Source organism: Sphaeramia orbicularis, chromosome 1 (genome assembly GCF_902148855.1).
Source record: "Sphaeramia orbicularis chromosome 1, fSphaOr1.1, whole genome shotgun sequence".
Taxonomy (NCBI): domain Eukaryota; kingdom Metazoa; phylum Chordata; class Actinopteri; order Kurtiformes; family Apogonidae; genus Sphaeramia; species Sphaeramia orbicularis.
In genome coordinates this window covers 16,542,760-16,567,790 of record NC_043957.1, presented here as the reverse complement: position 1 = coordinate 16,567,790, position 25,031 = coordinate 16,542,760, and the positions used below count along the sequence as shown (strand labels likewise).

The following is a 25,031-nucleotide window of genomic DNA, read 5'->3' as shown; positions in this document are numbered from 1 at the left end:
GGGGAAAAAAAATCTCCTTTCTTAAATAAGAGCCTTCACTGAATATTGAAATTGTCTTAAAATTAAATGAGTCCATATTACACATATGTTTAAATATGTTCATTCACCAATGCATCATTTTGTTGCATAAAGACAAATCAAGTAAAGATTAAGCAGTTTGACTAGAAAATGTAATGCTGTTATGTTTTCTTTATGTAAAGGACAGTAAAGGATATTCGACAGAAGTGTAAAAAAAACCCCCAAAAAAACCAATAACATAAAATAATCAATTAACCACATATAAAACAAAATCCACAGAACTATATTCACACACATTTATCCCAAAATAAAAACAGCTCTGAAACCATTTGAGTAATTTGAGTGAAGTTTTATTTTTTGAAAATTCCAGCAAAATGATGAGTACACACATTTGTCAAATCTGTAATCCATCTGTACATTTCAGGAAAAAACAACAGGTAAAATCGATGAAATGCTGTTGTCAGACACACCATACGGGTATCCTGTTTGAGGTTAAGATACTAAGTTAATATATGAATAACATATTAATTAAAATTAACCAATCAAGACCCAAACATCCTTTGCTGATCAAAAACATCTATTGATCCAAAATGTTACGTAAGTGTTGATCCACTAATTCTATCAATACATGTAAATAATTGGCGTAGAATACAGTTTGTCATGTTTTCATGGTCATCAGATATGAACCATTTGAACATTCAGAGGCTCCATAGTGAACATGGAAACATTGTCATCTTCTACAACATTGATTCACCAGTAAAACCCATGGAGTTGGATCAGTGACAGTGGATGAAAACACTTGGTTTATATTTAGTTAATGATATATTTCACTGAAAAAGTCACTTTTTCTTCCATTTTCTGTTTTTGATAAAATAACCTTCAACTTTTCATTTTAGTTTTTATGAACATCTACATGATCAGTAAATGAAATATGGGAAAATACTTTATTTTCACTTAAAAATGCTAAATACACAGTGTAATTTTATAATAAATGGTGATAAATAACTTAAGTAAGGTTTAATATAGAAAAAAAAAAAAAAAAAATCATATGGAAACTACCACAAAAGTAACACTGGGTCTATATGGGTTAAAATATGATAAGAGAAACAAGGCTGAAGATTACATCTTTGGTTCATTCAACATAACATGTTAAAGTAGGACAGAACAAAAATGATATTGTTGTTATTTCTGCTAATTTTCATTCATAATGTGGCCATTCTACAAAAATGTAAAAAAAGAAAAAAAAAAAAAAAATCTATGTGTTTCTGTTTTCTCTTTAATTTTTAAGAATAACTAAATTAATTGTATCACTTCCTCATAAAAACAAACAAACAAACAAACAAACAAAAAACTTCAGATCTCACATCACACTGTGGGTGTGCTTGTAATGAATTAAAAGAAGAAAAGTAGCTGAAGAAGCAACAGCAGTATTAGAAGAAGTAGAATAAATAGAAGTGGTGTAGCAGTAGAATTTGAAGCATCAGTGTAGATTATTCTCCCATTTGGAATCTATTCAACTACTGGTTTTGCATGAAAATAAATAAAAAATGCAAATGATTTTAATGCTTTTATTGCAATTTCAGTAAAGAGTAAAGCCATATGTTTGTGTACTTAAACAGGGAAATATTATATAAATATCCGGTTTATTGTCACTGCATATAAAAGCTGTCAATAGATTTCAGCGCAGGTCAAAGCAGTAGTACTGTCACATAACATACTGACATATGTTCATTTGCACAGCAGATGGCAGTATGTAACACTGTTTCAGTGAGGCCTAGAGTAAGGATGCTTCACTCTTCTACCATTAGTCTGTGGTCAAAATGGAGACTGTCCATTCACATAAATAACAGCCAAACAGGCATCAGAATAATGGCATTGAACCAGTCGTAACCATGTTTCAATCCAGATCATTTCCATTTGTCCATGACTAATGGTTCTTCTGCTGCTCAGACCTGAACCCTCCACCCACTGGTTCCACTAATTCAATAAAGATTTAATTACAACAATATAATTTGTTTTTCCTGTGAGATTTTTAAGACCTCTGAGTGACTTGATTTAAGGATTAATTATTCAGTTTAAAGATGACTGAATTGAAGTTTTTAAGGGTCTGGACAGCCTGCAAAAGATGAAAGTATTCTGTATTGTCAATTCATTGGACAAACACAGAAATTCTGAGAACTGAAACGTTTCTCTCACCTTAGTAGTAAATGACATACACTTAAATAATGAATAGGCAGGAAACTGTACATTATAAGTACAGTGTGAACTATATTAATAGTAATAATACCTGCACTGCTACTCACAGTTTTAACTGTTTTGACTGATTTTAATCAAAACTGTTTTTAGCTTTTGTTTTAACTGCCTCTTATTCTTGTTTTAATTTCTTTCTTTATTTGTATCCTTTCTGCACTTTCCTTTTGATTGTTTTTCTATGCTTTTAATGTAATTGTATGTGTTTCTATGCCTTTGTAAAGCACTTTGAATTTGCCTTGTGTATGAATGATGCTATACAAATTAATTTGCTTTGCCTAATGATTGTCATGATAAAATGATCAACACTGATTACAAATTATTTAAAGATTTTCAAAGCAAACATAATTGATCATGTCTGTGGGCTTTTTAAAACAGTTGAGTGTCAGACTTGAAGATTAAGTATCTTTAAAGATAATCAAAGCCTTAATTTAGAACTTTAATGATGCAGATCCTGAAAAGATTTGAAGATCATTCATCAGCTCACAACTGACAGGAAAAAATAGAAAAAGAATACAATAGACAAGAATATTCGAGGTTCTGTCCACATGGAAATTTAGGTTCCAGCAGCACAACACCGTATGCAGTAACAGTTTTAAGACATTCAGCTGCATTTTCGAATTAGTAGTACAATCTAAAATATAACAGAAGTGCATGATGACTGTTTGAGAAATATGGATTACACATTAACGACTACAGAGGTAATGATCCGGATTTTAAGACATGATGAAACGTTTTCTCTTAAGATGAATTGTGTGGCTCTGAAAAGAGCCTTTTGGGTCTGGTTGTGGTTCTCCAGCTTTACTTGGCCTTGCCGGCCTTCTCGGTCTTCTTGGGCAGCAGAACCGCCTGGATGTTGGGCAGAACTCCTCCCTGGGCGATGGTCACTCCTCCCAGCAGTTTGTTGAGCTCCTCGTCGTTGCGGACAGCCAGCTGCAGGTGACGGGGGATGATGCGGGTCTTCTTGTTGTCACGGGCGGCGTTTCCTGCCAACTCCAGGATCTCAGCGGTCAGATACTCCAGCACAGCCGCCAGGTACACAGGGGCTCCGGCACCCACCCGCTGGGCATAGTTCCCTTTACGGAGCAGTCTGTGGACACGGCCCACGGGGAACTGGAGTCCGGCACGAGAGGAGCGGCTCTTAGCCTTAGCTCTGGCTTTGCCACTAGTTTTACCACGCCCACTCATTTTGCTGAACCTTATCTCTCTTAGAAATAGCGATCACAATAATGTTCAAACAGGAAGTACCGATATTTAATAACCAAAGAGCCCGTGGGTTTTTACCTCCTCCAATCACTGCAGAGACACCGCCCACAAGGACCAACCCCCCCCCCCCCCCCCCCCCCCACACACACACACACACTCTGATTTTGGCGGACAGTTTCAAAACATTTTTGTCCAATCAGAAACTAACATGAAGGCGGAAACCCCTCCCCTGGGTGGGGCTAACACTTAGGATGAGTTGCTGACCAATCAGTAACCTAAGTTCTGAAACAGCGTCACAGTTTCACATCAGAAACACGGTTTAAAAGCCGCATAGCTCAACTTTTAGACTTTATTTCACGTCGGGTGAGAGAAGGAAAACTATGGCTAGAACCAAACAAACTGCCCGTAAATCCACCGGTGGCAAAGCCCCGAGGAAGCAGCTGGCCACCAAGGCTGCCCGCAAAAGCGCCCCGGCCACCGGCGGCGTCAAGAAGCCTCACCGTTACAGGCCCGGTACCGTGGCTCTGCGTGAGATCCGTCGGTACCAGAAATCCACCGAGCTGCTGATCCGCAAACTGCCCTTCCAGCGTCTGGTCCGAGAAATCGCTCAGGATTTTAAGACCGACCTGCGCTTCCAGAGCTCCGCCGTCATGGCTCTGCAGGAGGCCAGCGAGGCTTACCTGGTGGGGCTGTTCGAGGACACCAACCTGTGCGCCATCCACGCCAAGAGGGTCACCATCATGCCCAAAGACATCCAGCTGGCCAGACGCATCCGCGGAGAGAGAGCTTAAACAGACCCCCCCCCCCCCCCTCCCCAGTAAACACAACGGCTCTTTTAAGAGCCAACACATGTTCACAAAGATGCACTTCTATTATTTTTTTATTTATTTATTTATTTTTAGATATTCTTTATTGAGTTTTACAAGAGAATACATGCACAAACATACGCTTCTATACTCAACATACACATTTAGCCACCCGTACATACATCCACATACAATACTGCACATTACCCATGTTAACAAAAAAAAAAAATGGATATACACTCACACCAAAAGAAAATCTAAAATTACATCAACCTATATATATATATATGTGTGTATATATATTCTTGTTCTGCCATCTGTTAACCTCTTCCTTGATCAAGGTGAATTTTTGTTCCCAATTTCTTTCCCCACAGTTGTTATTTCCAAATGTGATTCCAAGAATTTTAATTTCTTCTTTAGTTTGAATATTTAGGTTGGGTTTATCGTAAGCATTTCCGATCCAAACTCCCTCTGTCTTGTTATGGTTTAGGACAGCTCCTGAAGCCATTTCATACATATTAAGATGATTAGTTAGAACATCCATCTCCACCTGGTTTTTAATTACCACAGTGATGTCATCTGCATAAGCTATTGATTTAACTAAACAGGATTGGCCGACAAGTATGCCTGTTATTCTTATATCTGAGTTAATTGATTTTATTAATGGGCTGATTGCTAAAACGTAAAGAGCAGAGCTGAGAGGACAGCCCTGCTTCACCCCTCTCTCCACCTGGAAAGAGTTCGTTAAGGCACCATTAACATTTATCTTTACGGATGACTTCATATATAAACATTTGACCATGTCGATAAAACTTTTTGGAAGACCATATGCCTCCATTGCAGCCCAAAGATACTCACGTGAAATATAATCGAATGCCTTCTTTTGGTCTAGATTGATTATAAAAAAATCCTTTTGGCCTGAATATAACAGTTCTCTTAAAGTGCCCAAATTATCCCACATGAATCGACCTTTGAATGCACAGGCCTGCTCCTTTACAATAATTTTTTTTCTAAAACACTACTTAATCGATTATTGATTATTTTTGCCAGAATCTTATAGTCGGTGTTCATTAATGTTAAGTGCCTATAATTATCAATGCTTGAGTCATCACCTTTCTTGTACAGTAAAACTTTAAAACTCCGTCATAAAATGAATCTGCCATGATCCCTTTATTGAAACCTTCGTTTAACATAGAGGTAAGAAGATCTAAAACTTTATCTACAGGGTGTCCCATAAGTCTCCATACATAGGAAAAATAAATGTTTCTTGACATAAACCATTTTTATTTATATAATATGCTCTATATGACTGCCATTTTGCCGGGAACACATTTCAATGCATGTCCTCCACTGCTGAAGAACTATAAAGAAGAAATATAAAGAAATACATGTTAGAACCATATGTATTATGTCTCCTATGTATGGAGACTTATGGGACACCCTGTGTATTTAACTGATAAAACTCCGTAGGGAGTCCGTCAGGTCCAGGGCTTTTGCCTACATTCAGCTGGTGGATGGCCTGAACCACTTCTTCCCTTTTGATTTCTCCTTTTAGGCAGTCACAGTTTATTGGAGTAGAGTCCTGGATGGAGTCTAAAAGAGTTTTCATACTGCTCCTGTCTATGTCTTTTTTTTTTAATACAAGTTCACAGTGTTCTCTGATGGTTTCTCTGATATCTTTGTCAGTGTTTACTATTTGACCAATCGGTTTCTTTATTGATTGTATAGTTTTACTCTGAATGTGTTTCTGTGCAGAGGTGATATGTTTCCTTTTTCATTTATCTCAGTATCTTCACAAATATTAAATGACATTTCACTATTCAACTTATCTATTAGAACCTTTAAGTCACACATAAGGTCTTCTTCTATGTTAGTTCTGTGTTCTGTTTTAAAGTAATATATTGTTTGACCATGATGTTATATTCCAAGTTTTTTCTTTTATTTAATTCTCTGCATTTGAATTTAAAGAAATCCTTAATGTTTCCCATAGTTTAGTGTAAGAGTTTGTGATACAGTGTAATTGTATCACCTTTTGGATTTCATGTTTTAATTCTATTAACAGTTTTTTCTTTTTTAAACATTGTGTATTAAGTTTCCTGTAGCCTCTATGGGCAGATTCACCAGAAGACAAAGTTGTTTTAACTAATAAGTGATCAGAAAAATCTTTCAATATTGTTGAATACTGCATCACTTTAAAGTGAGAAGATACATAGATCCTATCAATATGGGTTTTAGATTTGGAATCAAATCTGGTGAATTCCAGCTCAGAGGGACTGATTGATCGGCAGGTGTCTATCAGTTTGGCTTCTTCACTAATAAGTTTTAGATGTTTGCCTTCTGTTGTGAGGCGAAATGGTGCTTCGCTACAGCGATCGTTTTCTGCTGTGACTGTATTAAAATCTCCACTTAAAATGACTTTATAACCTACCATCAGCAATTCTCTGAGCCTTTTAAATATATATATATATATATATATATATATATTTATTTATTTATTTATTTATTTATTTATTTATTTATTTATTTATTTATTTATTTATTTATTTATTTATTTTCCGTGCATCAGGAGCTGTATAGACATTAATTAATCGGTATTTATCACCTTGGTACAAACAATTGATCATTAAAAGTCTACCAGGTATTATGTCCCTTCTTCTAATAATGACAATATCATGAGTTTTAAAGAAAATCCCAACCCCATCAGCCTTATCTTCCCCAACTGATATTATACATTGATGATGAAATTCTTTATTCAGTCATCACACAATAACCAGTGTCAACAACAGCACTTCAAACATTACAAACATTACCAACGGGTTATGACTGAAAAGGCACAGGCAGAAGCAAAATGCTTATATTAATGTCTGTCCTACATAACATATTCAGCTACCCAGCATCCAATATAGGAAAAAGAAAAAGAGAAAAACACACACAAACAAATGATGTATTCAAGCCAACAAACAAGCGAAACCTAAAAGGGTGAAAATATACCAGAGAAATAGAAAACTTAACCACCAAATTAATGGTAATTTAATGTAGACTCAAAAATAAATAATTTACCTATTGCTTGTTAGAGCTTAACAATTGTATCCTTCAAAATCATCATTTACCCTTAGTCCACATATCACACACTTTATCAACATCATCACTTGTAGTGAGCCTTAGCTCTTGTGTGCACACAATGCCTATGTCAGAGTTCAACAAACATCCAGTCTTCTGTATTCTGTTTTCAGTGGATTTGATTCCTCTAACATTCAGAGTGGCCACTTTTAGGAGCCCCATTAACGGGGGGGGGGGGGTTGAGGAGAGGGCTTATCATTATGCCGTTTCCCTCCCGTGGAGGTGTGGAACGGGATCGCCTTTTCCTTTTAACTACTTCAAAGGGGATCTCTAACTCACATGAGCTTGGAACAGGAAACTCTGAGGTGGGTGAGAAAGAACCGGACCCCGAGTTCCCACGTGGTGACGAGTTCTCCTCATAAAGGAGGGGAGATGGGGGTACTTGTAGCCCGCTGACCTGGTGTAATCCTGTCTGTGTTAGACTCTGAACTTTGACTCACTTATGCTTTCAAAATGAGTGACGTCATCACCACTTTCGGAAGTCGTACTGTTACTATATGTGCTTAAATTACTCTCACCTGACTGATTAAAGGGGTCGCTGTTGGGGGGGTGAGATGGAGTGTGATGGTCTACCGGTGGCCCGGGGGGTGGGTGCTGATCTGCTGGGATGGGACTCGGGGTTCACTGATGCTCGTCAGGGCTGGAGCCGGGCCAAAGCTGCTGGACCGCAGGCTTTGAACTGGAGGGAGGCTGCTGTACCACGGACCTGGAGCTGGACGGACGGGGCTGGATCTCTGGCTTCGACGGACGCTGCTGGTCGGCTGATCTGATACCGGGCGGCGGCAGGTGGATTCCATGCCCGGGGATGGAATGGTGCCGTTGTTCCTTAGGCCTGGTGCCGGACGGACGCTGATGGTCGGAGAAGCCCTGGGCTCTTGGATCTGTCTGCTGCTGAATGGTCGCGGAGCTGGAAGGTTGACGTTGGAGGACTGGGTTCCGTTGGGACCGTGTTTTGTTTGCATATGAGTGTGGACAGGTGAAAAAGGTGTGCCCGTCCATACCACACAAACTACACCGGCCCTCTGAGCTGCAGTCTTTGGCTTTGTGTCCCAGGTGGCCACACCTCCAGCATTTCACCTGAGTGCAGTCTTTCACCTGGTGGTCAGTTGATTGGCATATGAAGCAGGTGTTTGACTGTCCTGGGTAATGATTCTGCCATTATACGGGCCCAAAGAAACTGAATTTGGGATCTGGATAAGATGTCCGTTAGCATTTTTATGGAGCCGTACTTTATATTTTCGGACTCCGTACCAGATCCCAAGCTTGTCTACAGGTTTCACTGTGTGCAAAATGTCACAGAATCTTCTTAAATACAAATCAATGTCCTCATCTGGAACTCGTCCTGTCCAGAACTTAACAACCACAGATATAACATCAGTTTGGACAGAGGATTCGACAGACCAGTCTCTCCACTTTGGATCATTACTTTTTGAAGCTTGCACCTCCAAGAAGCGCCTCAGCGGAGCTTCGTGGAAAAAGTGTGGCGAACCCAATACTGCCCAAACATAGAGGCGTATGGTGTTCGACCATTTGAGGCCATTTGGTTTATACCCCGGAGGGTTCGGTGACGGATAAGGACAAGGTACGACTGAGTGTAACATGAGGGTCAAATTTCCTCCTTTTCCTCTGCCACTCATTTTTCACTGTCCGTGTATTCTGCAGATATCTTCTACTAAACCTTAACATCTGATGGTAAATATCTGTAGAATTTTAATGTTACACGTTTGTCTCAACTGTTTTCTGTAGCTTGAATAATACATTTAGATAAAAGAAGTCATGTTTTGGTGCTTGAACTCTGATTTTAGATAATTTTACTCTCTTCAGTATATTACTGGATCTAGTGTCTAAAATTTAGATATGTGGACACACATCTGCTGTTTAGGATTAAGAGTAATTAATAAAGGCATTCAGTCAGATCCATAGTAGTTTTTTCTTTTGTAGAAATATGCTTAATTGTTTGGAATAATGTAAAATAAGTTTTATTTCAGATGAATAAAAACATGTCCGTAGAGTTGTTTCAGTGCCAATTGTTCATTTGTTTTGAGAGTAAACCCACTGAAATAAAAATCAGTTATTTTGTTTGATTTATTTGACATGGAGATGACAGAAGTCTGCATGTTGTTAGCTGCCATATGCATGTGCTGTATAAAAATACTGCAATCTCAGTATATTCGTCTGATTATCATTTGTTTTCTGTCATTAATATCATGACAGTAGATACATTAGTGTGTATCTAAAATGAAGATGGACATTCTTGATCTGAAACAATATCGAATCGATTTTATTTATATTAAGCATGAATAGTACAATGCTGCTTGTTAAAGTATACCACCTTTAAAAGTGAAGTTATTCAGTGCTGAAAAAAGGTGTTTACAGATGTTTAAATATTAAAATAATTTAATACAATACACATGTTGTATTTCAACCAGTGAAAATGTCACTGTCAGCTATTAAATGATCGAAATAACTAGAGTCTTGGTGTTGGTTTACGCTCAATGAGAAATGAAAGAATGTTTTATCTTAGACATAATTAAGGTTTAAAACAGAAAGCATTTTGCTTTCTCTATTTGATTGGAGCGGAGCGCCGTTTATGAACCTGCTGTTGCTTCCGGTGCCGCCAAAAAAGAAAGAAAGAAAAAAAAAAAAAAAACCCTCCCACCTCTGTCTGTCTTCAAACACGTTCTCAGATGTTGTATAAAGCAGTGGTTCATCCGCTCATTCAGACATTGAGAAGTTGATAACTGAACAGTAACGATGAGTGGCAGAGGCAAGGGAGGCAAAGGACTCGGTAAAGGAGGCGCCAAGCGTCATCGCAAAGTTCTCCGTGATAACATCCAGGGCATCACCAAGCCCGCTATCCGCCGTCTGGCTCGCCGTGGTGGAGTCAAGCGTATCTCCGGTCTGATCTACGAGGAGACCCGCGGAGTGCTGAAGGTTTTTCTGGAGAACGTCATCCGTGATGCCGTCACCTACACCGAACACGCCAAGAGGAAGACTGTGACCGCCATGGACGTGGTTTATGCTCTGAAGAGGCAGGGCCGCACCCTGTACGGATTTGGAGGTTAAACTGCAGCTAAACCACTGGTGAACCCCTACTAAACAAGAAAAGGCTCTTTTAAGAGCCACACACTGAACCAAAAGATGTGCTTCTGTCATGTAAGAAAGAATCACGTGTTTGCTCTGTCTACGCGGTAGTTGAATAATGAATAAAAACGGGTGATATTCAGTAATTAGGACAAATAAAGAACACTTAATGTCTTAAGCTTTTTTTTTTTTTTTTTTTTTTTTTAATTCTTTATTGAAATTTTCAAAAGAATACAGGCACAGACATATGTCCCTATACTTAACACAGTTGATTAGCCACCCATAAATACGTTCACTTATAAAACTGCTCTTTATCTATATAAAAAAAAAAAAAAAAAAAAAAAAAAAAAAAACATACATACATATACATGTTAACAAGGCACACATTCTTAAAACATGCATACATGTTTTTTTTTTTTCCTGTCCTTTTTTTTTTTTTTTTTTTTTCTTTTCTTTCAATGTGAAGACTGACTTACAAGTCTATTATGTTCCATGAAAAGGAGTGCTGTTTGTCCAGGGTTCTTCTTCTGCGTAGTTCAGTCAATGTTTGTTTAATCACTGTTTTACTATCTATGAGATTCTGATTAATGACTGTTAAACATCTTGTTTTCCAGAGCTTGACTGTTACAATGTAGATGATTAACTGGAAGAGTCTATGTTTGTTTGTTGATGTTGATTCCTCTAGAAGTCCGTACATGACTGAGCGATAGTTTATAGGGCAGCTCAGGCCAATGTTTTTAAAAAAAGTCCAAACAGCTTGCGCTCTATAGCAGTCAATAAGTACGTGTTCTTGAGTTTCGTCATTTCCACAGTTTATCATCGGACATTTTTTTGTTGTGACATAACAGCTCCAGGATACCAGAGCTCTAGCTGGAAGTCTACTTACAGAAATAAGCCAGCGGATATCTCTGTAATTCTCAGAAATAGATTTGTCCTTTATATTTTTAATGACAGTCTTCTTCTCGTTTTCCTTTACATGTTTGTAATCCACCAATCCACCATAGCTAAAATCGCTTATACATTTATAGATCCCTCTAGAAGTCCCCTTAACCCAGTCGATATTTAAATGTTTATACTTTTCTTTTATGTCACCATATATGATTTTGTAATAAGGTCCTTTCCTTGCCCTGCCTTTTTTTTTCTCCCAGGTGGACAGGTCATAGATCCATATTGACTTCCGTGACATACTCATTGAGACATTCTTAATAAAGGCAATATTTAATTTGAGACCGAGATCTATTGCACCGAGTCCACCGAGTTCTTTATTTTTAAACAATAGTATTCTTTTAGTGACCTCTCTGGTGGTTCCCCAGATCAGATTTACACACTGTTTGTTCAACCGCGTTATCATTTTGTCAGTTGGAGGAAAAATGTTAGCTAAAAAGAGGAGTTTGGAAAGGATATGAGTTTTCACAATGTTAATTCTACTTTTATAATTTGTATTCTTGTTCTGCCATCTGTTAACTTCTTCCTTAATCGAGGTGAATTTTTGTTCCCAATTTCTTTCCCCACAGTTGTTATTTCCAAATGAGATTCCGAGGATTTTAATTTCATCTTTAGTTTGAATATTTAGGTTGGGTTTATCTATTGCATCTCCGATCCAAACTCCCTCTGTTTTGCTATGGTTTAGGACAGCTCCTGAAGCCATTTCATACATATTAAGATGATTAGTTAGAACATCCATCTCCACCTGGTTTTTAATTACGACAGTGATGTCATCTGCATAAGCTATTGATTTGACTAAACAGGATTGGCCGAGAGGTATGCCTGTTATTTTTATGTCTGAATTAATTGATTTTATTAATGGGCTGATTGCTAAAACATAAAGAGCAGAGCTGAGAGGACATCCCTGCTTCACCCCTCTCTCCACCTGGAAAGATTTTGTTAAAACACCATTGACGTTTATCTTTACGGATGACTTCATATATAAACATTTAACCATGTCGATAAAACTTTTAGGAAGACCATATGCCTCCATTGCAGCCCAAAGATAGTCACGTGAAATATAATCGAAAGCCTTCTTTTGGTCTAAACCTACAATAAAGAAATCCTTTTGGCCTGAATATGACAGTTCTCTTAATGTGCTCAAATTATCCCACATATATCGACCTTTGACTGCGCAGGTCTGTTCTTTTACGATAATTTTTTCTAAAACACTACTTAACCGATTATTGATAATTTTTGCCAGAATCTTATAGTCGGTGTTCATTAATGTTAAGTGCCTATAATTATCGATGCATGAACGGTCACCTTTTTTGTACAGCAAGTTTAAAACTCCTTCATAAAATGAATGTGCCATGACCCCTTTATTTAAACCTTCGTTTAACATAGAGGTAAGTAGATGTAGAACTTCTTCTATACTTAGCTGATAAAACTCTGTGGGGAGTCCATCAGGTCCAGGACTTTTACCTACATTTAACTGGTGAATGGCCTGAACCACTTCTTCTCTTTTGATTTCTCCTTTTAGGGAGTCACAATTTATTGGAGTAGAGTCTCGAATGGAGTCTAAAAGAGTTTTCGTACAACTCCTATCTATGTCGTTTTTTTTATACGAATTCACACAGTGTTCTCTGATAGTTTCTCTAATATCTTTGTCAGTATTTGATGTTTGACCATCCGGTTTCTTTATTGATTGTATAGTTTTACTCTGAATTTGTTTTTGTGCAGAGGTGATAATATGTGATATGTTTCCTTTTTCATTTATCTCAGTATCTTTACAAATATTAAATGACATTTCGCTATTCAACTTATCTATTAGGACCTTTAGGTCACCCATAAGATCTTCTTCAGTGTTAGTTCTGTGTTCTTTCTGTTTTAAAGTGATATATTGTTTGACCATGATGTTATATTCCAAATTTTTTCTTTTATTTAGTTCTCTCCATTTGAATTTAAAGAAATCCTTGACTCTATGTTTTAATGTTTCCCATAATTTGGTATACGAGTTTGTGATACATTGTAATTGTATCACCTTTCGGATTTCATGTTTTAATTCTGTTAGCAATTCTTTATTTTTTAGACATTGTGTATTAAGTTTCCAGTACCCTCTATGGGCGGGTTCACTAGAAGACAAGGTTGTTTTAACTAATAAGTGGTCAGAAAAATCATTCAATATTGTTGAGTACTGTATCACTTTAAAATGAGAAGATACGTAGATCCTATCAATGCGGGTTTTAGATTTGGAATCAAATCTAGTGAATTCCAGCCCAAAGGGATTAATTGATCGGCAGGTGTCGATCAATTGAGACCAGTCTCTCCACTTTGGATCATTACTTTTTGAAGCTTGCACCTCCAAGAAGCGCCTCAGCGGAGCTTCGTGGAAAAAGTGAGGCGAACCCAATACTGCCCAAACATAGAGGCGTATGGTGTTCGACCATTTGAGGCCATTTGGTTTATACCCCGGAGGGTTCGGTGACGGATAAGGACAAGGTACGACTGAGTGTAACATGAGGGTCAAATTTCCTCCTTTTCCTCTGCCACTCATTTTTCACTGTCCGTGTATTCTGCAGATATCTTCTACTAAACCTTAACATCTGATGGTAAATATCTGTAGAATTTTAATGTTACACGTTTGTCTCAACTGTTTTCTGTAGCTTGAATAATACATTTAGATAAAAGAAGTCATGTTTTGGTGCTTGAACTCTGATTTTAGATAATTTTACTCTCTTCAGTATATTACTGGATCTAGTGTCTAAAATTTAGATATGTGGACACACATCTGCTGTTTAGGATTAAGAGTAATTAATAAAGGCATTCAGTCAGATCCATAGTAGTTTTTTCTTTTGTAGAAATATGCTTAATTGTTTGGAATAATGTAAAATAAGTTTTATTTCAGATGAATAAAAACATGTCCGTAGAGTTGTTTCAGTGCCAATTGTTCATTTGTTTTGAGAGTAAACCCACTGAAATAAAAATCAGTTATTTTGTTTGATTTATTTGACATGGAGATGACAGAAGTCTGCATGTTGTTAGCTGCCATATGCATGTGCTGTATAAAAATACTGCAATCTCAGTATATTCGTCTGATTATCATTTGTTTTCTGTCATTAATATCATGACAGTAGATACATTAGTGTGTATCTAAAATGAAGATGGACATTCTTGATCTGAAACAATATCGAATCGATTTTATTTATATTAAGCATGAATAGTACAATGCTGCTTGTTAAAGTATATCATCTTTAAAAGTGAAGTTATTCAGTGCTGAAAAAAGGTGTTTACAGATGTTTAAATATTAAAATAATTTAATACAATACACATGTTGTATTTCAACCAGTGAAAATGTCACTGTCAGCTATTAAATGATCGAAATAACTAGAGTCTTGGTGTTGGTTTACGCTCAATGAGAAATGAAAGAATGTTTTATCTTAGACATAATTAAGGTTTAAAACAGAAAGCATTTTGCTTTCTCTATTTGATTGGAGCGGAGCGCCGTTTATGAACCTGCTGTTGCTTCCGGTGCCGCCAAAAAAGAAAGAAAGAAAAAAAAAAAAAAAAACCCTCCCGCCTCTGTCTGTCTTCAAACACGTTCTCAGATGTTGTATAAAGCAGTGGTTCATCCGCTCATTCAGACATTGTGAAGTTGATAACTGAACAGTGACGATGAGTGGCAGAGGCAAGGGAGGCAAAGGACTTGGTAAAGGAGGCGCCAAGCGTCACCGCAAAGTTCTCCGTGATAACATCCAGGGCATCACCAAGCCCGCTATCCGCCGTCTGGCTCGCCGTGGTGGAGTCAAGCGTATCTCCGGTCTGATCTACGAGGAGACCCGCGGAGTGCTGAAGGTTTTCCTGGAGAACGTCATCCGTGATGCCGTCACCTACACCGAACACGCCAAGAGGAAGACTGTGACCGCCATGGACGTGGTTTATGCTCTGAAGAGGCAGGGCCGCACCCTGTACGGATTTGGAGGTTAAACTGCAGCTAAACCACTGGTGAACCCCTATTAAACAAGAAAAGGCTCTTTTAAGAGCCACACACTGAACCAAAAGATGTGCTTCTGTCATGTAAGAAAGAATCACATGTTTGCTCTGTCTACGCGGTAGTTGAATAATGAATAAAAACGGGTGATATTCAGTAATTAGGACAAATAAAGAACACTTAATGTCTTAAGCTTTTTTTTTTCTCTCAATCATCCTGTTTAATTGAAGATTTAAAGCTATACCTACCGATGTGGCATTTCTCACAGCACTTAGTAAAAGTTTGAACATGAACAACCCGCCTCCCTCCAAAGCCCCGCCCGCTCATCCCAAGTCGTCAGAAATGGACGCATGGTCAGAGCCCCGTTCGGCACTATTTGACGCAGGGGGTACCCCTTCTGCGTCGGATTTCGACGCGGAGGTCAGCCTGATAGAACTGCGTGTAAATCCCTCAGTGTCATTGAGCTCTGACACTTTCCTCTTACCTGATGCGCGTGATGGAAGCGGAGGTGGAAGTGGAGGTTCGGTCCACTTCAGCGTGTCCGCGGACCCCTCCCTCAGTAATCAGATCCATCATCCACCTGCCGCAGCCCCTGTTCCATCAGTAGACCCTGAATGTAAGGGTCTGGTCTGTGCAGCGCTGGGTCAAGGCGCTAGAGTCAAGTAAAACAGTTCAACTTCAGATTTGCACAGAATTATTACTGCATATAAACAACTTGTCTTAAATTCTATATATCTTGCTAAAGGTGCATGTGTCCACAACTGCTGTACGCATTGTCTACACACGCACTTTTGTGTACGAGTGCTTTTGGATAGCTATGAGGCCATTATTGTAGCAATATTATTTGCAAATGCATGTGGAGAGTTGAGTGTCCGTATTTCAATCTGGGTGCGCACAGACACATTTGCAAATGTGTAAATGAATCTGTAAATGCGTGATGAGATTTGTGTGTCTGTACAACAATCTGCAAATGTGTAAAACAACTTGTGTGTGTAATCAGATTTGAAAAGTCAAAGTATTTTCACTACAAGACCCAGACGTACAGACAAATCATTGGTTACAAGTCAAGCGGCTTCTCGATTGGCTCTCTTTACACACGTGAATTTTGCTGCACTTCTGCCGTGACAGATCCACAAATGCGCAGCGGGATTTGTCTGTAAAACCAGGGTTTGTGTGCCTGGGCTCAGCTGCCCTGGGCTCAGCCTGCCCTGGGCTCAGGCTCACAGGCTCCCTCATTTCGGCTGCGTTCGGCTTTGCTCGCTCTTGTACCTGACGTGAGTTTACGTGAGTTGTGCTTGCAAGGTTCACCAACTGCCACTAAAAATCGAAGAAGAAGAAGATTCACCTGGGCAAGGAAAGATGGCTGCAAAAAACAAACAAACAAAAAACAACAGAAACAAATATACTTACAGCAAGCAGCCGGCATTCCATCGCCCGCAACTTTGCAGGTACACATATGTCTATAGGTACAACCACCACTAAGCCCAGTAATGTCATGTACCCTTAAAATACGGCCAACTGGTGGTATGTAGGCTGTATTACTACCAATGTGAGCGAGCAAAGCCGAGTGCGCACAGACAGATTGCAATACGGACACTCAACTCTCCACACGCATTTGCAAATAATATTGCTACAATAATGGCCCCATAGATAGCACTCATAACAATAAGGTCCTGGGTTAGATTCCAACACCAGTCGATGGGGGTAGGACCTTTCTGTGTGGAGTTTGCATGTTCTCCCCATGTCTGCATGGGTTCTCTCCAGGTACTCCTTCTTCCTCCCACCATCCAAAGACATGCACTGATAGGTTAAGTGGTGTGTGACAGGGTGTACCCCACCTTCGCCCATAAGTAGCTGGGATAGGCTCCAGTGACCCCCATGACCCTAGTGAGGATAACGCAGGTTCAGAAAAGGAATATATATATATATATATATATATATATATATATATATATATATATATATATATATATATATTTATATTTATATATATATATATGTCTGAGTTGCTTTATCACTGAAGGTGGTATTGTGCAGGTCTGATGCATTCTTCATGGCAGTTGTTTTGCTAATTCAGTCCCTCCAGGATTTTGCAGTGTTGCGAATCGCAATTATTTACGCAAATTCCACCAATCACCGCAAATTCTGCATGGCGCTGTAATTTTGTCCAATCACCATGAATTTTCCGCAAATTTGACCAATCACCTTAGCCCCGTATCTCCCACCCCCCTCTACGTGACATGTACGTCATCATGTTCACTTCCTTGTTGACGTTTGAGAAGATGAAGACATGTGCGACGCATAATGTCCACATTTACCGACAAATATCACTGCCAAAGTTCGTGCAAGCCAGTTTCTAGATGTGTTACACAAAAGCGGAAGTATACCGTTCTGTGGTGGAACACAAATGAAAGTGGCCGCTCCAGAGACACTTTTCAACAGCAAAACATGCAAAGAGAATGGCTGAAACTGGAAGAGGACAGACGAGACAAGTCCCAATGACAGAGGCTGTTGGATCCAGAACAATAGCAGGAGCTGAAAGAATTAAGGTTAGCGCGGATCTACTCTATCTACTCTAAACTTGGTGTTAATATTAATGTTTACTCTCGTGTTAGAAAGCAACCCAAGTTTGGCTGCACTGTGCCTGTGTGTGTGTGTGTGTGTGTGTGTGTGTGTGTGTGTGTGTGCATGTCAGTCTCTGTGTGTGCATGTAACCCGTCTAACCATGTAATGCATCTAATCCTAATCCTGAATATACAACTATATCTTTAAGGAAGCAAAACTCATGTGTTGTGTTGTATAAATGTGAGATGGGGGTGGGATTTAATCAGTTTTCTTCTTCCCACTCCTTTTTGAGCAGTACAGATTGAATTTATTTTGTTATTACCAGTGTACATGGCAATTGTTATTTTGTCTTGATCATCTTTATTTATTAATGTATTTGCTCTGATATTAATTCCTTGTACACAAAAAATGTTTAACTTTTTTCTTCTGCTCAAAACAAATAAATGAATGAATGCAAAAAAAGCCTGTTTTGTTTAAAATCATGGCTTCCTGGTGCTTTTTAAGGCTAAAAACACAAAAAAGACTGTTCTAGGTAATTTGTAAATGCCCATGTTCCAATGACATTAATAAAAGAAGCCTGAAATCATTGCAACTTTCATCGCATTTTTTTGGAAAACCTGCCACAAAATCAGTCATTTTAGACCGCAACAATCACAAAAAAAGCCCGCAAAATCCTGGTGGGACTGAATAACTCAGTAGCATAAACTCATTTATCAAATCAGTCACTCTTTTGTCACAACCTTAAGATGATCCTTAAGCTGACAGTCAATAAATAACGAGAACATATATCATAACGTGAAAATCTAAGCGAATGTGTTGTGAATGAGGATGACTGTGGACTGGGATCTTTCTTTTTTGGGATCTGGGATCTTTTTTACAAATTTTTATTCAAAAAATAAGTTTTTCCAACATTTTGAGCTTGATGGTTAAAAATGAAGTAAAGAATAAATTAACAGGAATTAATTATCAATAAAGCAACTGTGAGTAAGTTGTAGAACAGCTGTAGACCTGAGTTTATCCTGGGTGTATCTGAGACTTCATTCTCATGCCTGGCCCTATAATGCCTCAGCATTGAGGAGGTGCTTTTGTTTAAATAGGAAAGTTTTGTCGAACAAATGCGACATTTAACCTGCAGAAAATAATATGAATAGTAAACTAAGAGTCACTTTGAAATGAATTTGAATGCAGATAGATCAAGTGGAAACTCTGAGAGGAACAGGATGAAACAACAAGGAAATTAAAACAAATACCTTATTTTCCGATATGAGATTAAAATGGTCCCACACAGCGGAAACCTTTCTTTTGGCTTGAGGCTGTTCCATAATTCTTGATGAATTTGACGATGAACCGCAAAAGATCAGAGATTCTTTTGACAGATGCATCCCGTTGACAGATGCGCTTCCTTATAAACACAGTTTGGCACATCAGTGTCAGTTCAAAACAGTTCCTGTATCGATCACGTGACTTTCTTGAAGCGACATGCGCACTGACACGGGGTTTTGCTCTGTGAGCTCGACGCATGCACCGACGCATCGGTGTTGCCGGACCCATCACTACTTGTTACCATACAGCAAAGTTAAAATAATTTACTTGTCATGTCTTATTGTTAAAATGGTTATAACTAGTGATGGTGAGATGAGGCATCGAGCCACTTGAACCAACCCAGATAGCAAAATCATTATGGCTTAAATCTAGCCCAAAACTGGCATGTCATTTAGCAAAGTTCTGGGTGGATCTATGGGCCCTAAATGGCTTAAAAATAGGCAAGCCAAAATCAAACCAGAAGAAAGCCAAAATTCACCCGAAATGAATTGCGGACTTCCAAAATACAGGGTGGGGAAGCAAAATTTACAATATTTTGAGTCAGGGATTGAAAGACAGTGTATGACCAATTAGTTTATTGGAAGTCATGAGAATTTATTTGCCACAAGAAAACTGACATAATAGAAAATGTTTTTATTCTATGTGTCCTCCTTTCTCAATAACTGCCTTCAAACCCTTCCTGAAACTTGCACAAGTGTTCCTCAAATATTCGGGTGACAACTTCTCCCATTCTTCTTTAATAGTATCTTCCAGACTTTCTCGTAATAGTTTTGCTCATAGTCATTCTCTTCTTTACATTATCACACACTCTTTGACGTTTGCTTTCCTGATTGCTCATATGGGCAAAAGTTTCTGAAAAGGTATGGATAATAGTGTTAGGTATGATTATGACATCAATATATGTTTGGTTTCAAAACAATTGACGTTGTGCCTGCTGAGAAAAAACAACAAAATGTTCATTGTAAATTTAGCTTCCTCACCCTGTATAGCCATAATTGTTCCAGAAAGGCCCCAAATCCCCATAATCCAGCCAAAAAGTAGCCAAAACTGACCCAAAAGGAGGCCAAAATTCACCCAAAATTTGTGTTGATGATGCTTTTAAAATGAAGTGGGGTTTTCTTCTGGGTTGAAATTCCTGCTCTGTGCGTAGTGTTTTGGCTTTACAGAAATATGCCAAAACACAACCCCATATGGGATAAGATGTTGCTGCTCTTTAGTCAATCTTCTGGTTTGCCATAAACATGCCATATCATCCCTGTACTTGATCCCGCTCTTTGCCCAGTCTTTTGGTTAACCACACATATGCCAGAACTCAGCCATATATTGTTGGTGCCTCCATATCTATTATGGATAACCTTAAACATACCACAGTTAAGCCTAAAGGTTTACATAATGCCAAAAGAGAGCCAAAAATGTGATACAATGTGGTCTACAGGATCTGCAAGGTCCACCTGAGTGTATCTGCTTTGTTAGGTACCATGAAGTAATGGTACTAAACTAAAGAATGTAAGATATTCAAAGGGATAGTGTGGATGTCGTCAGGTGTCTGGATCAACACTTATGTTGGTCTAATGTTCTAAAAGTGATGTTCCTTTCACCTTACATGTGTTTTGCTTTGGGTGTGTGTGTGCACAGGGCCGGACTGAGACTCATTTTCAGCCCTGGCGTTTCATACCTCAGACTGGCCCACTTTAGATCACGACCAATTATTATTAAAATCATGGAATTATAACCTTACATGCTAGGTCTACACACTGTTCTGCAAAGCCTTGTAATTCAGTGTATTTTCTAAAATATTTCAAATTCAGCGCAAGTAAAGGTGGCTTCACAATGTGGATTTATTTCAACAGTGAGTGCACATCGACATCTCCAACATTATTATTCCTCACAACAACAGAATCTATATTTTTGTTCTTATAATTGTTAACATTTTTCAAACCTTTAAAATGTTTGAAATGAATTAAAAGAATATATAAAAATATTAATTAAAAAAATAATAAAAAAAATAAAGCTTGCTGCACTTTCTAATAACTATAATTTTGTATCCTCTGCAACAAAAGATTTCCATCACAACTAACTTGCGGTTTGTTCCATCTTTGCTATTGAAAACTTTTGGTATAGTGATATTAGGGGTTTGATGAGGATGATAAGAAAAAAAATGTATGTATATCCTGTGGGCGAGCAAAGTAATCAAAGCTAACAACAGACTCCTCTTCATCTGTCACATTTGTGCCTAGTGGTTCAGGGCTGTGCTGCTGAGCTGCTCCTCTGTCATCAGCAGACTCTGCTCTCCCTTTCACACTTCCTCCAGTTTCCCTAGACTCACCTGCACCTGGATCACAATAAAAAATAATATCTACAGACATTTTGACTTACTTAACTAATTAAGATATTTACATTGGCAAAATATGTAGGCTTATTTGATGTTACTTTATGCTATTGCCTTTCAATTGTGGGCTTTGTGTATTTACTGTCTCACTTTTAATAAAAAAAAAAAAAAAAGGTCAGGACTATGGTTTGGGTATAGAAAGTGGTTTTACTGGAACTAATGCTTGTTCACACAGTCTGTTCCTGTACCTTTTCCTTCCATACTGACAGGAGCAATCCCCTCATCACTACTGACTCCTGGCTCTGCTTCTGACACTAAAGCACATTTTAAAAATGGTCATAATTGTCAGCACAAATCTTCTATTTTGCAAAGCCTTGGTGTCAGTTTCATTCATGTAGTGCTGAATCCTGGAGCATCTCAGAGCACCTTTCATATTGAACAGGCCTACACCATACTCTTCATTGTAGTCTATTTCTTCTAATCCTCTTCCCTCTCTGAGCAGTCCTACCTGCCCTCTCTGGACTTGTGGGCTCATGGCTGGTGTCTGCTGCTGAATGTTCTTTCTGACTCTGAGGAGCTACAAGACAAAGTTTCCCAGTTATGGGGTGTCGCATCATACTATTATTTAAATTGCATAACGTTATGTTCACGCCACAATGCCACACAATTCATTGACTCGATAATTAACTAACTTGAAAGGTGGTTTACCTGGTTCATCGTCCTCATTAGTTGTTTCCAACCAGGAGGTCGTTTTTGTGAAAAAGTTGCAGATTTTGGCACATTTGGCTGTGTTTGCTTCAAGAGCTTTCCTCTTTTTAATTCTTGCTTCTCTGCGCCACCTTTGCTCTCTCTATTATCCATGTTTCAAACAGCAAACACAGCTGACCACCGACAGCCTACAGAGCACAGATCATATATGCTCCACAGCTACAGTATAGAGCTACTAACTGTATGCAAGGACATGTTACGTCATGGTGCGTCTGCGTCTGCCTGCTAGTGGAGGGGGTGGGGGCCAGGAACAGCGGTTGCAGTTTACATGATCAACCCAGTGCCATGACTGACCCCCCCCCGACCCCAAAAAAAGAATTAATTAAATAAAAAAAAAAAATATATATATATATATATATATATATATATATATATATATATATCAGAGTATTGTCCATCAGTGCCCTATAAAAGGTTATTACACCAATTCTTTATCAAAATTACATTTGATTAGAACTTTATAGAGCCCTTTGGCAGAGCCCTCAGAAAATTAAGGTTCTAATAGCAGAACAAAATTTTATGTACCAAACACATATAATACACATTACAAGGGGAAAAAAAGGGTGGGGGATATATATAAAAAAATAGTGAAAAACAGGCATTGGCACATTAAAAACTACTAGTGTAAATAAATAATAAAGTAGTAATAATGAATAGTAATAAAAAAATAATTATATTGTGTTATTATTCTCACAGCAGTAAGAAAACTAAATTACCAACCACAAACAAATATTGCACAGTGGAATAAATAAACCATATCACACCACAGGACTGCCCAGTCCCACTGAGCACAGATGCAGCAAATGTCACAGTCTGTCTCATCTCATAATAAGGGACCTTATTGCAGCAAAATCATGTTATTGTTATTCATTTGTTAGAAACAGATGAATGTTATTTTCATATTTTTAGATCCATGTCTATTCATAAAAAAAAAAAAGAAAAGTTTTCTACAAAACAGTGATCCCAGTGTGTGTTTGCAGACCTGATCAGAACTCCACTAATCTGCGCTGTAAATCTGTGTGTTTGGTGCTGACAAAACAGCTTCAGTTTTATTTAATATGTTCAGTATAGATACAGTTTCAGACCTTGAGATTCTTAACAGGAATGTTGACCAACTACACCGCAGCTTTGGAGGAGTTTGGATCCATTTGAAATTATTTTATGAGGGAAAGAAGTGTGAAAATCCGTTGATCGGTGCTGTCCGTCCCGGTGGATCTGTGGGGTTTGGAGGCTGTTCAGACTAAATCCACAGATCCTCAGAGGTCTACATGACCGGAACATGAAGAGACAAAGGTCCGCTATCGGCTCCGTTCACTCTCATCCTCCAGTCCTTCACCTACAGCTGTTTTATACGGTTTTATGTGTGAAGAGAAAACACAAGTATCTCAGCATTCAGACCGGACCGAGGATGGACAGGCTGAGTTGAGTCTTCACGGTTCTCATGGTATGTTTATGGACACCCCGTTCTCCGAGCTCCCCTTCAGTCTAGTCAGACACTTGTGTGACCGCACATCTCTAACTCTAACTATGGCAGAAGTAGCTCCAGCTCCCGCCGCGGCTCCGGCCAAGCCCGCCAAGAAGAAGGCGGCCAAACCCGCCAAGAAGGCCGGACCCAGTGTTGGGGACCTGATCCTGAAAGCCGTGTCCGCCTCTAAGGAGCGGAGCGGCGTGTCTCTGGCCGCCCTGAAGAAGGCTCTGGCCGCCGGAGGATACGATGTGGACAAGAACAAGGCTCGGGTCAAGACCGCGGTCAAGAAACTGGTCCTGAAGGGAGCTCTGGTCCAGACCAAGGGGACCGGGGCTTCTGGGTCCTTCAAGATGAGCAAGAAGACCGAGGCCAAGGCCAAGAAGCCCGCAAAGAAAGCCGCTCCCAAAGCCAAGAAGGCCGCCAAGAAACCCGCAGCCGCCAAGAAACCCAAGAAGGCAGCGGCAGCCAAGAAGGCCCCAGCCGCTAAGAAGTCTCCGAAGAAGGCCAAGAAGCCTGCAGCGGCCAAGAAGGCAGCTAAGAGCCCCAAGAAGGCAGCCAAGAGCCCCAAGAAGGCGGCGAAAAAGGCCCCCGCAGCTAAGAAAGCCCCCGCAAAGAAGGCAGCCAAGCCCAAAGCAGCCAAGAAGGCCCCAGCAAAGAAGGCAGCCCCGAAGAAGAAGTAAAGTGTCCAGTCTGAGACAGAACCACACTGACCAAAGGCTCTTTTAAGAGCCCCCCACCACTACCAGAAAGAGACACTTCCTCCTTGTAAACGTGTATTTATTTGAAATAAGTTTTACCTTAAAGGGTGTAAATCACTTCCTCTGTATTCAGCCATACTTGAACTAGACAAGCTTTGACTAGTTTGTAAATAGATACACATCATTTACATAATTTCTATGGTTGTGATACAATTAAACAACCCAGCAGAAAATAAAAGCCACCGGTATTTCAAACGGACATAAATACTTATGTTTGATATGAAAGACTGATATAAAACTTCAATTACGATACTAATGATAATCATCAAAAAGATAAAACTAGGATTTCTGAGTTTCATTCTGGTAGTATTCTGTTTTTAAGATTTATTTTAAATAGACCGCTGGTATTTAGTTCGTAATTCATCTATTACATTCCATGAAATTCAAACATAAAACAGACTTGCAGAAGTTTCTAATGTCC

The 25,031-nt window shown here is 38.9% G+C and overlaps 4 protein-coding genes across 4 annotated transcripts; 3 read left to right on the top strand and 1 right to left on the bottom strand.

The window, feature by feature from the left end:
- Positions 1-3,010: 3,010 nt before the first annotated feature.
- On the bottom strand, positions 3,011-3,456 carry LOC115411447 (histone H2A-like). Its single transcript, XM_030123616.1, has one exon. It carries the CDS (start codon positions 3,454-3,456, stop codon positions 3,070-3,072), a length of 387 nt encoding a protein of 128 aa, XP_029979476.1. The 3' UTR covers positions 3,011-3,069.
- Positions 3,457-10,139: 6,683 nt separating this feature from the next.
- On the top strand, positions 10,140-10,469 carry LOC115412095 (histone H4). Its single transcript, XM_030124427.1, has one exon. It carries the CDS (start codon positions 10,155-10,157, stop codon positions 10,464-10,466), a length of 312 nt encoding a protein of 103 aa, XP_029980287.1. The 5' UTR covers positions 10,140-10,154; the 3' UTR covers positions 10,467-10,469.
- Positions 10,470-14,985: 4,516 nt separating this feature from the next.
- Positions 14,986-24,801, top strand: LOC115411997 (histone H4). Its single transcript, XM_030124330.1, has 3 exons — positions 14,986-15,413; positions 15,733-15,734; positions 24,790-24,801. Exon 1 carries the CDS (start codon positions 15,084-15,086, stop codon positions 15,393-15,395), a length of 312 nt encoding a protein of 103 aa, XP_029980190.1. The 5' UTR covers positions 14,986-15,083; the 3' UTR covers positions 15,396-15,413; positions 15,733-15,734; positions 24,790-24,801.
- LOC115410543 (histone H1-like) lies at positions 23,886-24,608 on the top strand. The gene has a single exon (XM_030122261.1). The coding sequence runs from the start codon at positions 23,912-23,914 to the stop codon at positions 24,530-24,532; it is 621 nt and encodes a 206-aa protein (XP_029978121.1). The 5' UTR covers positions 23,886-23,911; the 3' UTR covers positions 24,533-24,608.
- Positions 24,802-25,031: the final 230 nt, after the last annotated feature.